This window comes from Furipterus horrens, unplaced genomic scaffold (genome assembly GCF_987537825.1).
Source record: "Furipterus horrens unplaced genomic scaffold, mFurHor1.1.pri manual_scaffold_4, whole genome shotgun sequence".
NCBI classification, from domain to species: domain Eukaryota; kingdom Metazoa; phylum Chordata; class Mammalia; order Chiroptera; family Furipteridae; genus Furipterus; species Furipterus horrens.
The window spans coordinates 184326443-184338837 of NW_028327174.1; the positions used below are offsets into that span (position 1 = coordinate 184326443).

The window sequence follows — 12395 nt, forward strand, 5'->3', positions numbered from 1 at the left end:
ATGTGGTCAAAAGTCAAGGGTCATCCCTTGAAATGGCAAGATGGAGGAGAGAAGGGACTGTTTGTCCCCTCTGCGACACTGCTGCCTTCCACGGGCAAGAAACGCGCTTCCTTATGATATTCCTGAGAAACGAGTGGGCCCAAGAAAACAAATGTGGGAAAGGGAGAAGAAAACGAACACATCCAACGGGAAAGACTGAAGACAGAAGATGGCAGAAGTGGCCCAATTACCGACAAGAGAATCCCCGTGGGTTTTTTTTTTCAAACGCTTTGGAAAATTCAGATACAGGGAACCAACTGATGGTTGCCAGAGGGGAGGAGGTGGGCGGATGGATGAAAAAAAGGAAAGGGATTATGAAGTACAGACTTCCAGTTATAAATCACAGGGATGCAATGCATAGCACAGGGAATATAGTCAATTTAATAAAGATAAAAACTAAGTACAGTGAGACATGGTTACTAGACTTACAGTGGTGATAACTTTCCAAGGTATATAAATGTGGAGGTGCTATGCTGTACACCTGAAACTAATATAGTATTACATGTCACTATAATTAAAAATAATAAAAAAATTTAAATAAAAAGCTTCAGAATGAGAGAGTAGAACGGTAGAAAATTCCTTCAAATTCTGCTTTACCCAGCTCCTTGGGGATTAACCAACTAAACCATAACGTAAAATTCCAAGGCAGAATGAAAGACACAACACCTTTGAATGTCGAATGTCTCCGGGATGGGTAGCGTTTACTAGGCTTCCTCTCAAAGGTGCTGGTTCTTCGTAGCCGGGCCCCGTGTGTAGCCTGATATTCTGTCCGCCCACTGGAAAGTAAATATTTTATTGCATGTTACCAGTATCAGAATATCAATTCATTACACATATTTGGAAGTGAACTTTCATTTCTAGGCGCTTCAATGTCAGTTTCAATCTTTGGTGACTCATCTGGTAAAGAACACACTCAATTTCCCCTTCCATTTAGAAATAAAATCACCTTTGCCAAACCCAGGCTGTATGACAGAGGCAGGTATTTCCACCAAAGGACAAAACCCGCAATTTCGGTACCAGCTACGCTTGGCCACACAAACCAAGCAGGTTCGAGTGTTGGAACAGCTGACTAAGAGGGCACTGATTCACACATATAATAACCTCTCATAAAGCAAATTACACAGACACTTAAATCTTTTAAAAGGCTGTTACCAATGACCACTTATCCGAACCTTGGCTTCGCTTGTGGTGCCACGGGAAACATTGCTTCTCGCACGAAGGCATCCTGGGTCTCAACCCACGTGCGGCCCTGCTTCCAGCAGAAACACCGCTTTTATCTGACAGGCACTGCTTCCTTCCAGCGGCTCTCGGTTTAGGATTTATCACACGGAAGGAGCCGCTGGCCACCTGCTCTAAGAGCATCCAAGGGGCAACCTCATCTCTCAACTCCCCTTCCTTTCTAAGCTTCTCCTCAATGGGCAGAAGGGAGCCTGGTCTGGGCCGAATCCTGGGGGAGGGGCCTTCCAGGATGGGAACTCCTGCCTTGGCAACCACCCCCAGAGGCTTCCCGTCCTCACTCCAAAAGGAGCAGACAGCGGCATGCTGTGCGATGCCTCCGTTAACCTCTGTGGTTCTGACGTTCTCCATCCTCCACAGAGCCCTGTGCGTTGATTCTCAGAAAGGAGTTGGTGTCTTCCCCCCTGCCTTGCAGTATTTAAAAATACATTCAAACAAAAAAATTCTTGAAACACAAGGGCACAGCCATTCCTTGTACAGTAGATAAATTTAAAGTGAGCAGATCTCTTGGCACTTTAAACAGAGTTCAAGGACATGCCGTGTGTGGGTAGAGGTTATGAAACATGTGAAGTCTTAGATCTTGCAAGAGCTGTTCTCAGATCTGTAAACGTGCCTCAGAAATCAACCTTGGGGGCGCATTTAAAATGTACATGCCCAGGCCTTACACGCACATGCGGGCACCCACAGATTCTGATTACAAAGGTCATAGATCCTCATTTTTAACAAACACCCAGGCAGTTTTTATGCACGTCGAGAGACATGGTCTCAGAATCATAAGTAAAGAATATCAGAGTAAGTTCTCTATTTTTTCAGGGTCTCTTCAGATTCAAGTACTTACTGAGCCTACCCCTACCCTGGGTCACTCACACACATGTTGACATCTGCTCTCTTTCTTAAATGTCACTAAATTTCTTGACATTGGCATGTGAAAGGCAACAGAGTGGTTATGAGTTAAAATGTTAAAACCCAGACAGCGTGAGGTTGAATCTCAGCCATAGCACTAACCGTCTGTGGCTCTGGGCAGATTATGTGACCCTGGCCCTAGTTTCCTTACCTGTAAAGTGGGGACAATCACAGGACCTATTTTCTTTTTTTTTTATACTACATTTTTTTATTGTTCAATTACAGTTGTCCCATTTCCCCGCATTGCTCTCCCCTGTCCCACCCACTCCCTCTTCTCCCACAGTCAATCCCCACCCCATTGTCCATGTCATGGGTCATTTATACTAGTTCCTTGACTAGCCCCTTCCCTTCTCCCCCTCCCTCCTCCCTGCTGGTCAGAGCACCTATCTTCTTAAGGCTGCTGGGAGGATGTGAGCTGGCACGTGAGAGGCCCTGGTGCAGCGCGCTGCCCAACCTGGTAGCCGCCTGCCTCGCAGCCCTGGCACCAGAAACGTGGCTAGTGAGACTGAGAAACTGCATTTTAGAACTCCTTTACTATGAATGAATCTAAATAGCCCCATGTGGCTAGTGTTTACTGTATCAGACAGTGTAGTTCAAGCTAAATGTCAGCTATTAATACCTTTGTTATTATTATCCCCATTTCATCAATGAGAACAGAGGCAGAAAGAGCTTCAGGGACTCAATGAAAGGTCAGATCTGAAAGAAGCTCAAGGCTCTAGACATAGATCCGTGGCTCCCCTCACAAAAAAAAAAAAAAAAAAATCACTGCTGCCCTCCTTTGAAACACACAATTGGCCCCTGGCTGGTGTCGCTCAGGGCATTGAGCACTGGCCTGCAAGCCGAAGGGTCCCTGGTTCAACTACCAGTCGGGGAGCACGCCTGGGCTGCGAGCCAGCTCCCCAGTCAGGTGTGTACAGGGGGCAGCAGGTCGATGTATCTCTCTCACGCGGGTGTTTCTCTCCCTTCCTATCTCCCTTCCCCTCCTCTCAAAAAAACAAGCAAACAAACCCAACAAAACAAACAAACAAAAAGCCATGATTGTGTTGTAAAAAAACAGCGCCTACCTGAATCTGAAGCGAGACCCCAGCCTGATGAAGTCTGATCTATTCGACTTGCTGTTGCCTGGCGTCCGCAGCCGGAAGAACGCATGATGCTCAACCGCGCACTTCCAGAGGTGCTTGCAGGTCCTGGCGCTGTCCAAGCGGAACACGAACGTGTGCTCCTGCTCCCGGCCCTGCACGGGGAAGCACGGGGGTCTCGTTGTCATGGGCACGTGGACCACAGATGCAGGCCGACTCCCGGCGGGGGGAACTGCGGGAGCGAGGGTTACCTACCTGATCATCGTCCTCCACCACCACCAGTGTCAATTTGCTCTTTTTGAAATCCATTTTGGTAATTTTAGGCCTGGTCAGAGAGAAAATATTGTAAAAGTACAGTCTGCAGGAAAATGACACATCAAACAGCAGTTTCCTTTCTACGTTTAAAGCTTGGATTTGCTAAGAAATCATTCGTTCATTTAAGTGTGATTATCCAGAAGCTTCATTGCATTGCCACACACCCATGTATACAAAAGAATGGTGTGTTTTTTTAAAATGAATCAGGGTGTTGCAAATATCCCTCAATAATCATCCATCACATATAATTAATTCCACCACAAAATAGGAAAAAGACATTTTTAATATTAGACAAAACTAAATTACCAAAAGAATAAGCCTATTTTGTTAGCTCCTTCAAAGATTAATATGCCTGTCGGGGTCAGTCCAAGAGAATATTCACAGCCATCTCTTCCCTACAAATAAATGAAGTGACAATCGGTAGAAGGTTCTAACAGGTCGTCACAGAGCAGAATGCAAAACAGTTCGCTCACCACGTTACTTTGTGTGCACACCGCTTACACACTGCTCATTCACAGCGAGACCCAAGGACTTAAACGCACCCAGTTCTTACCCTGACAACGTGCATGTCTACCCCATACATTTCCAGCCACTTCGCTTTATTCAGATAGGAGAGTTCCGCCTGGGCAGGGCTCTTTCCCCTTAGAAAAACCAACGGAAATACATGTAAACTGCAACTCGTATACCCACGAAATTCTGAAGGGCACCGCCATACACCGAGGGATTTTATGCAGCAATTAAAGGGACGAGGGGACACCCATTTATATGAACACGCCTCCAGAACAGACCTTTGTTTGTCTAGGAAGATGACAGAACCGTGTTTACAGTGTGAACACCTCAGGAGACCGTTTTTTGGGGGGTGGATATGGGAGCGTATATACAAAGGAAAGGCTGAGAACACACACTGCCGGCTGACAGGGGCTGCCTGCAGGGGCGAGGGTGTGGGCCGTACGCAGGGACGCAGACGACTCTGCAACCACACATTTCCACGGGATACAAGAATGTGCTAACGTCGCCCTCCGTTTTCAGAAAAAAGTCACGCGTCCTCCAGAATGACTGAGGGACAGCAGGAAACCACGCTACGTTTCTGAGTCCAAGAGGGACTTGGAATGGCAGAGTTTGGGGAAAATGGGCTGGGAAGGAAGACACGCTAAAAGGCTGGGACACTTGTGAGTGGAGGTGCCGCTGGCAGCTCCGGCGTAAAAGCACCAGACTGGGGTGTCCATGGGGAAAGGAGGAAAAAGCCCAAAGAGGAACGGCAGGGCTGGTTTTGGCTGCGGTGACAATGCCCTACAACACATGGTCTCAAACAGGAGCGTCCCTGTAAGGGCTTACTCTTCAGTTTCAGACCATGGACAGAGACCCAGGTGTGCAGATTGTATCTTAATCTAGCACCTCCTCACTTTCTTTAGGAGGCGGCCCTGGGAGCAAGGAGCAGACCAGGACCGGGCTGTGTAATTCAGAGAAACCGGAATATGCTTTGGTTTTTACTGCACAGCTCTGGAAAGAGAGACATCGTGTGGGCCTTCGGGTAAACAAGACTGGAGCACAGGAGCGAGGTGAGGTGCTGGGGCTGCGATGTGACAGGCGATCAAAGAATCTTACAAACGCTTACATATCCCAAAATAAATGCATCGAGGTACCTGCACTCTTTCCATCTCTGGAAGATATCAAATTCCATCGCTTCTGTCTGATTTGGAATGAACCGAAACTCAGACACAAGCTCTGGTGTGTGTTCTGGAAGCTCACACTCCCCAAGCTCCGCTGCAAGTTTCATAAGAGGGAGAAAAACAGAAGACATTAAATGCTTTTCATTACTGCTGCAACCAGGTCCAAAGGCATTTTGCACGGTAAGAAAGCCCAGATACCCCAAACATATAAGCCGCTCCTTTCAGGAGGACTTGACTCCCACTCAATACCCATATGTACACTCAGAATCCCTAAGAGTCCTTCTAGTGCCCTCCCCGTGGGGCACAACACCATCATCTCAGTGACTGCTATCTTCCTCCTGACTATTTCCCCTGCCCAGGGAGGCCCCCAGTATATTTCCCCCGTGAAGTGGTAGAGCTTGAATTTGTAATAAAAGGCCACTGCAGGGAATAAGGACCTGCCCCGAAACATCCCTTTAACAAAGCTCTCGTTAAGGAGGTGGGTCTGAGCAGCACTCCAGGGTCTGCAGTGCTGGAGGACCAATCAAGAATTCAGTACATGCAGCATCCAGGAGACGTTGGGAGGGAGAGGGAAGGATCCAGGGAGGAGGGGCGCAAGGGCTGCAGGACCATCTGCAGCAACTCAGGCAGAACCGAAGAGCCAGTCATGCAGAGAGGAGGGGCAGCCACGTGGGCAGCCCCCACAGAAAGCCCCCAGTGTGCTGCCAGGTCCTTGCTCTCACCACGTACCCGCACAGAACAGAGGGCCTGAGGGACACCAGGGGCCCTGTTCCCCCAGACACTAATGGGAAAACCCACTCCCACCCTCCAACACCGTGCCTCTGCAGCTCAGGAAGCAGACCCCAGAATGAAAAGGCATCCTCCGGATCAGCTCCTCTAATACCTTGCTGCACAAAGGGGGTTGCCCCCAGACCAGGGCGACAGCATCACCTGGGAGCCTTCTCACAGTGCAGAATCTCGGGCCCCACCTCAGGCCTGCTGGAGCCAAAGCCTGCCCTTCCTTACCACGCCCAGGCAGCTGGTGCGCATGTCACTGTGAGAAGCACTGGTCTACTACAGCGGTGTTCCGTGAGCGCGACTCGGGGTTCCCTGCAGGGCTTGTTCCGGCACCCAGCGCTGGACCCCACCCCCACCCCCAGGGTCTGGAATGAGGCCTGAGAATTTACGTGCCTAGCAAGCTCCCAGGAGATGCTGATGAGGCTGATCCAGGGAACACACTTTGAGAACCACTGTTTAACACAACAAATCCTGTCAGATGGCTGGCCAGCACGTACGCCTGAGTACCTCCAGTGATAACCACTAATTCCGCACTCAGCGGCCCTGTCCCTCACCCCATGTGGGGGCCACACCAGACCTGGCACGGGCTGCTGAGGACGCTGGCTGGCTTGCAGAAGTGGATAAAATGTCCCCGATCACACAGAGGAAGCACCAATACAGACTCAGAGGACTGGTGGGAAGATGGGTGAGTCCGTGTCTGAGGATGGGCAGGGATCTGGTGAATGCTTCCTCGCCTGAGTGCAGCCCCTCGACTGCAGCTCCGAAGTGGACGGCCCCCCGAGACCACCAGGAGGACTGGGTCAGGATGTGTAACTGCTTGGGACGGTGGGCAAAGTCACTAATGAGGCCGGCCCTGGAAATAATTGCACAGAGAAGGCGAGGTCTGGGCTTCCCAGGTGGGAGGCCACCACTGACCTCTGACCAGGAAGTCACCCGGAAACTGGGGACCTGGCAAGTGCAGAGGGGCAGTCTGGGAAGAGATCTCGCTAGGAATCACTCCTCCCTCGGACCAAAGAGGGACAGCGGAGCCCTGCATTTAGTGGCATGTCTGGACAAGTCCACCGACACCAGCAGGTACAGGAGTAGCCAGACAATAACTAAGTTCCCCTGGGACCCGGCGAGAGGGCTGGTGTCCCTCCTCACCATGACTGGGATTAAACAGGCCCGAGGGAGACCCATTTTGAGATAGCATGCCTGCTTTCCAAGAACCGGCCACCAAAACTTGACACTACCCTCAGTCTGTGACCTCGGCAGCCAGGGGGACAGAAGCAGCTCCGACCCAGGAGGGCGAGCTGTCTAGTGTCTGTGCGACCCGGGCAAGTCACTTAGCCTCTCGGAGTCTCTGATGCTTTATCTGTTGCCAGGATGAAATGAAACCATGGGCACACGACAAAAGATCGTCCCATTCACCTTCCTCCCTTTTCTTTTTTGCCTGAATTTCAAATCTACCATAAATTTCGTTTCCCAAAGAGCACAGCCTCTATGCAGGGCCAGTGCATCCTAACTTGAGAAGCATCATTCATTCAAGGACAACCACAGCAAGATAGGTCTTCAAGGCTCCAGCATGGGAAGAAACACAACCGTGCTATTCAAATCCAGAGATGCTCTAGTGATCTTTATCAGCTGAGGCGGTGGTTGAACTGAAAAGCAGGATGTAGCACTAACGGATGAAACAGGGGAAGGGTGGCCTGGGAGGACAATGCAATAAGAACTTGCCATAGACATTAGCGTGTCTGTCTTCAGTCTTTCTATTTGTACTTGACCTAATGACTGCTTCTTAAATTACGTCAATGTGGTTCCCGCTCCAATGGGCAATTTCTTCAAGAAGGGCCGACAGACAGCTGATCTACTTGTCTGCGCTGGTTCCAGGGCAAGGCACCCACAATTCTACTGGAGCTGGACTTCGTGAATGTGGCGATGCCTTCATCACATGGGGTGGGGGTGGTGATGTGTGTGCCTTATACTCTAATCATTCCAGACAATGTACATGTTTGTATAATGTGCCCATGGTCTTAGGAAGAAACCTCTCCAGTAGATTGGGGGCTCCAGGTCTGACATGGATGCTTTCATCCCAGTAACTACCCTGATATCTACAGCTGGGCCACCAAGCCTGATGGTATGACCTCCTGGCAACTCAGAAACTCGAGGGTGAATGCTCCCTGACAAGCTGGGAAAATCTGTACCTGGTCAAAGTAGACAGTCCATTTCCAAGTTCCTCAAGCCATTACACATCCTCATGGCATTCACCATAAGGACAGTTGTATGAGACATATATGGACGTGACGCACTTAGCACTGTACCTGGCAGAGACAGCTACAGGTGACAATATCGTCACCTCTACCACCAATGCCTTCAGACCTCAGGGGCAGGCTCCCCCTTCAACCAAAGTCCTTGGGGGCCTCTTCAACTTTATTCAATTTATTCTGCACTTATTGAGCACCTACCATATGCCAAGCACCCATTAGAGAATAAGAAAGCTAAGGAATGGGAATAACCTGAAGTCATTAAGAACCGTCTTTATAAGTATAAACATGACAATACATGTACCAAAAATGCCAAGTAGAAAACCATACAAAAATGTTATACTAGACTCTGAACAGAATTACATTTTAAAAACTCCACTCAGAACTCGCAGACAGAATTTGTGGCTGCCCGTGGCTGGCAGGACGAGGGTTAGCACCTTCCTCCTATTTGCCTGCTGCGTTGTGTCCTGATTTTCTATAATAAGTATGCACTGACTTTATAACTTGAAGACTTAGATCAACCTTTAGAAATTGGTACATACAAAAGTGAGAAGCCAAATCTTACTATGGTGTTCAAAAATTCATCAGTAATCATGAATGAATAATTCATTATTCCATGGAAGCCAATGAGCACACTAGTAAGCGGGTCCACAGCATATGTCCAGCTGATGTGCTGATGAAATTCCTTGTGTGCAGTTACACATTAGGATCCTCTTAATCAGTGCTGGAGACTTGGCAAGTGTTCCTCATGCACTTGGAAGATCCACCGGTGCATCATACGGATGGTGCAGTCAACGCTGACGGTCATGTGGGCAAACTCTTAGCATCCACTTCCCACCCACATGCTGATGACTCCCCTCTCAATGCTTCTCACTGAGTCAGGTTTGCATCCTCAAGAAGCTGCTGGAGGTCCTGCTGGCTGGCACCTCTCAGCCACGTGACCCTACACTGATGTCTCCTCCACCGAAGCCTAGCTCTTCTAACCGTTCCATTGTCTATCCTTGGAAGCAGCTCTGACTCCTCTCTGAACACCCACGTCTAACGACCAGGTCCTTCTGGTATGGCCAATGTTGAGCCTTCTGTGTTTGTTTGGGTGTGTGTGTGTTTAAACCCCAGCCCCAATCTGTTTCATCTTTTTATCGCAATAACACCTCCTCACTGCACCCCCAGCCCAGTCTTGGTCTTCCTCTAGCCCCTAATCACAAGTGCACAGACATGAGTCAGCCAAAAGTTTAAGTAAGAGCTATCTGGGAAATCATATCTGGCAAATAAGCAAAAATCAAAATCAAGGAATAGGACTAGAATACCAGAGATTTATATACATTTCCTCACTTACACCTCCCAACTTAATGAAAGGCACTTCTAACCAGGCCTGCCTCCCTCTTAAAAGCCTTCCAAGGCATCATTTGCTGACAGTATAATATTCATGCTCTTTAAAGGGGTCCAAAGCCGCCCACTTATCCAGCTGTTTGAACTTCATCCTCTGACACCACTCAACCGCCAGTACCTCTCTGCACACACTTTTCCTACTTTTGTGCCTTGGTCCTTTGACCATATCCATTTACTAATGCCCCCGCGGGCCCTCCTTTCCCAAGGGCTCTGTGCCTACAGGGTATGTGGTCCTGACCGGGGGTCCTCATGGGACCTCAGCTACTGGAAGATGGAGCCCATATTGTATTCATTTGTACCCCCAAAGTAGAGAGCTGGGCCAGGTACACAGCAGACACTCGTTTGTGGAAATGAAAGCAAGAACATTAAAATACTAATGACCACTAAAGAACAATGTACCTTGTAGACAGAGAGCAGCTAATTCCACAGCCGTTTCATAGGGGCATTTCAATCTTGGGGGGAAAAAAAAGAAAAGAAATTAAGTCTATATATGAACCATGCAAAAGGTCGTTTAAGTCATTTGTCGAAGGGTAGTGATCTTTAGAGAATGATCTTTGCTCTCCATGGTTTCTATTTTTGCTGTCCACATTAAAGGATGCAAACGAGCTGACTTAACTCTACATATTTCCCAAAGTCAGTTATCATATGGTAAAATAACCCAATCTCGGTATAGGTTCTATCAACCTTGTGGGCAATTTGAGTGAATTTCACAACAATAGGGAAGTCTGGGAAACCGAAAGGAAAGCCTTTCCCTTTGCCTTATTATTCTTAAACTTAATTTTATCCCGATAAAGTACATGCACCTTTCCAAGCTGCCTTCAATCTTTGAGACGAGATCATCGTATTAAAAATAAACAGATAGACACAGCATCTAACACTGCCAGGACAGCTGGGTACACGCATGTAACTGGGGCAGAGCCACAGAAGTATATTTACTACCACAAATCAGGATCCCATTTGTATTTAATATTACAAATTTAGTTAGAAAAATAATAATGACGTACATTGGTATAGCACTTCATAGTTTTCAAAGCCTTTTCATCTATAGTACCCAGTTTGGTCAATGCATGGAGCTTGCAAACCCCTAGGACAGAGGTTGGCGGTGCTCCCCATCCCCCACTCAGACACAGGGAACTGAGTGTTCTGCATCTTGCCCAAGGTCATGCAGCTGGTAGGAGGCACTGCTGGGGTCAGAACACCATTCTGCTTTGAAGTTCAGTAAATCAGGCTGACGTACATGTCAACTGCAAAGTACTATACAAATGCAAGATACCACCATTAATATTTTTCCAAACTGAGGACATTTACTAGAGTTAAGAGGCCTTTAGAATGAGGAGCACAGTATGGAGAAAGGGGGAGGGAGATAAAAATACACACATACTCATAATACACACATCAATCAAAGATCTGTATTGCATGGTTGAATAAGGCAAATGTATACACTGTACAATCTACTTGTTCTATAGTGTGTGTTCCACTAAGATTTTTATTGCATGTATTCTACTGAGAGTTTGCAAATTCAGAAATCACGTTTTAAATTTCCTCCAGATTATATTCAAAATGAAAATGTATTCTGGTCAATATCAGGTATTGCTTTTTAGATTCAGTATAGTCTTAGTTTTTCATGTAAAAGAAAATATTCAATACATATGCTGAAAAATTACACAACTGTAAAAGCTATGACTGTAAATCTTGTATCTTCAGAATAAATAAATTGCATGTAAAATCAACCACTTCAGTGCCAGTGCTCCTTTCTTCAACACTCATTGGGTAGCCAGAGGCCTAGTATTTAAAAACCACTCTAAGAGGGGCAAGGGAAATGGGATGAGATGGCTAAACCTCTTTCTATCGGAATCAGAACATTACCTCTTTACATTATTTAATGCAAATGGTGATGAACGAGACTTTTTGACTGTCCAAATACTTGTAAGTGTATACATACTAATAACGTATCTTGCTTGCAAATACGACAAAAGCCATTATGAATGGGCCAGTGATGTGATCAGGGAGAGAATTATTCCCAAATACACATCACTTAAGATATTAAATGCTCTTGGAAATGCTTCAAGCCATAGAGTAATCATTTAAAATAAGATGATGACAGTGATACAAGTATTAGACTCACTTTACAATGCCTGGTGTACTTTTTTTTGAATTTTGAAAAGGGAACAAGGGTAAGAGAGTTAAAAAACAAAACACTGAATTATTGAGAAATATACTATGATCTATCTTGGGTTTAAGAGTTAAAACAAAAACGTACTTACTTTCCTGAAAGAATGTCATGCCTGAGTTGTAAAACAAACAGGTACCTGACAAACATATACAAAAGTCAACAGAGGGTAACTGGTTCCCAGCCGCTTCCAATCCCAACTGCCCACCATAAACCCAGCCCCGCACATAGCCCAGAATTCTGCATTGTAAGAGAGTCCAAGTCAAATGAGAATGGTGGTGGAAGCATCTCCTCTTGAGTCTCCAGGAAGGCACCCCAAAACCTAGCTAGGAAGGGGAGTGCACGTACGGAACTCGCAAGATACTTGGAGGATGAACATGGAACACGGTACGGTCCAGTGACGGCCTCCACACCCCTCGGTGGCCCGGAAGAGAGCCAAACACTGCACGCAGTGCTCATACACAGGCATGCGACCTGTCCAATCAGACGGGCAGGCGGCACCACGGGATGTGGCCCTCAGCCAGCCCCGCCAGGGAGTCCAGAAAGGTTGCATCCCATTGCATCCAAGAGTTTA

The 12395-nt window shown here is 47.3% G+C and overlaps 1 protein-coding gene across 4 annotated transcripts in view; it reads right to left on the reverse strand.

The window, feature by feature from the left end:
- The window catches only part of EPB41L4B (erythrocyte membrane protein band 4.1 like 4B), a 113897-nt gene that overhangs the window by 56941 nt on the left and 44561 nt on the right, over nucleotides 1–12395 (reverse strand). For all 4 annotated transcript variants that reach the window (XM_090274534.1, XM_090274535.1, XM_090274532.1 and 1 more), the window contains exons 5-12: nucleotides 11916–11960; nucleotides 10051–10103; nucleotides 5216–5336; nucleotides 4126–4213; nucleotides 3879–3967; nucleotides 3513–3582; nucleotides 3243–3412; nucleotides 706–815 (exon numbers count right to left, since the gene is read on the reverse strand). In XM_090274534.1, the coding sequence (XP_090130660.1) occupies nucleotides 706–815; nucleotides 3243–3412; nucleotides 3513–3582; nucleotides 3879–3967; nucleotides 4126–4213; nucleotides 5216–5336; nucleotides 10051–10103; nucleotides 11916–11960 (746 nt within the window). The remainder of the gene's footprint in view (nucleotides 1–705; nucleotides 816–3242; nucleotides 3413–3512; nucleotides 3583–3878; nucleotides 3968–4125; nucleotides 4214–5215; nucleotides 5337–10050; nucleotides 10104–11915; nucleotides 11961–12395) is intronic.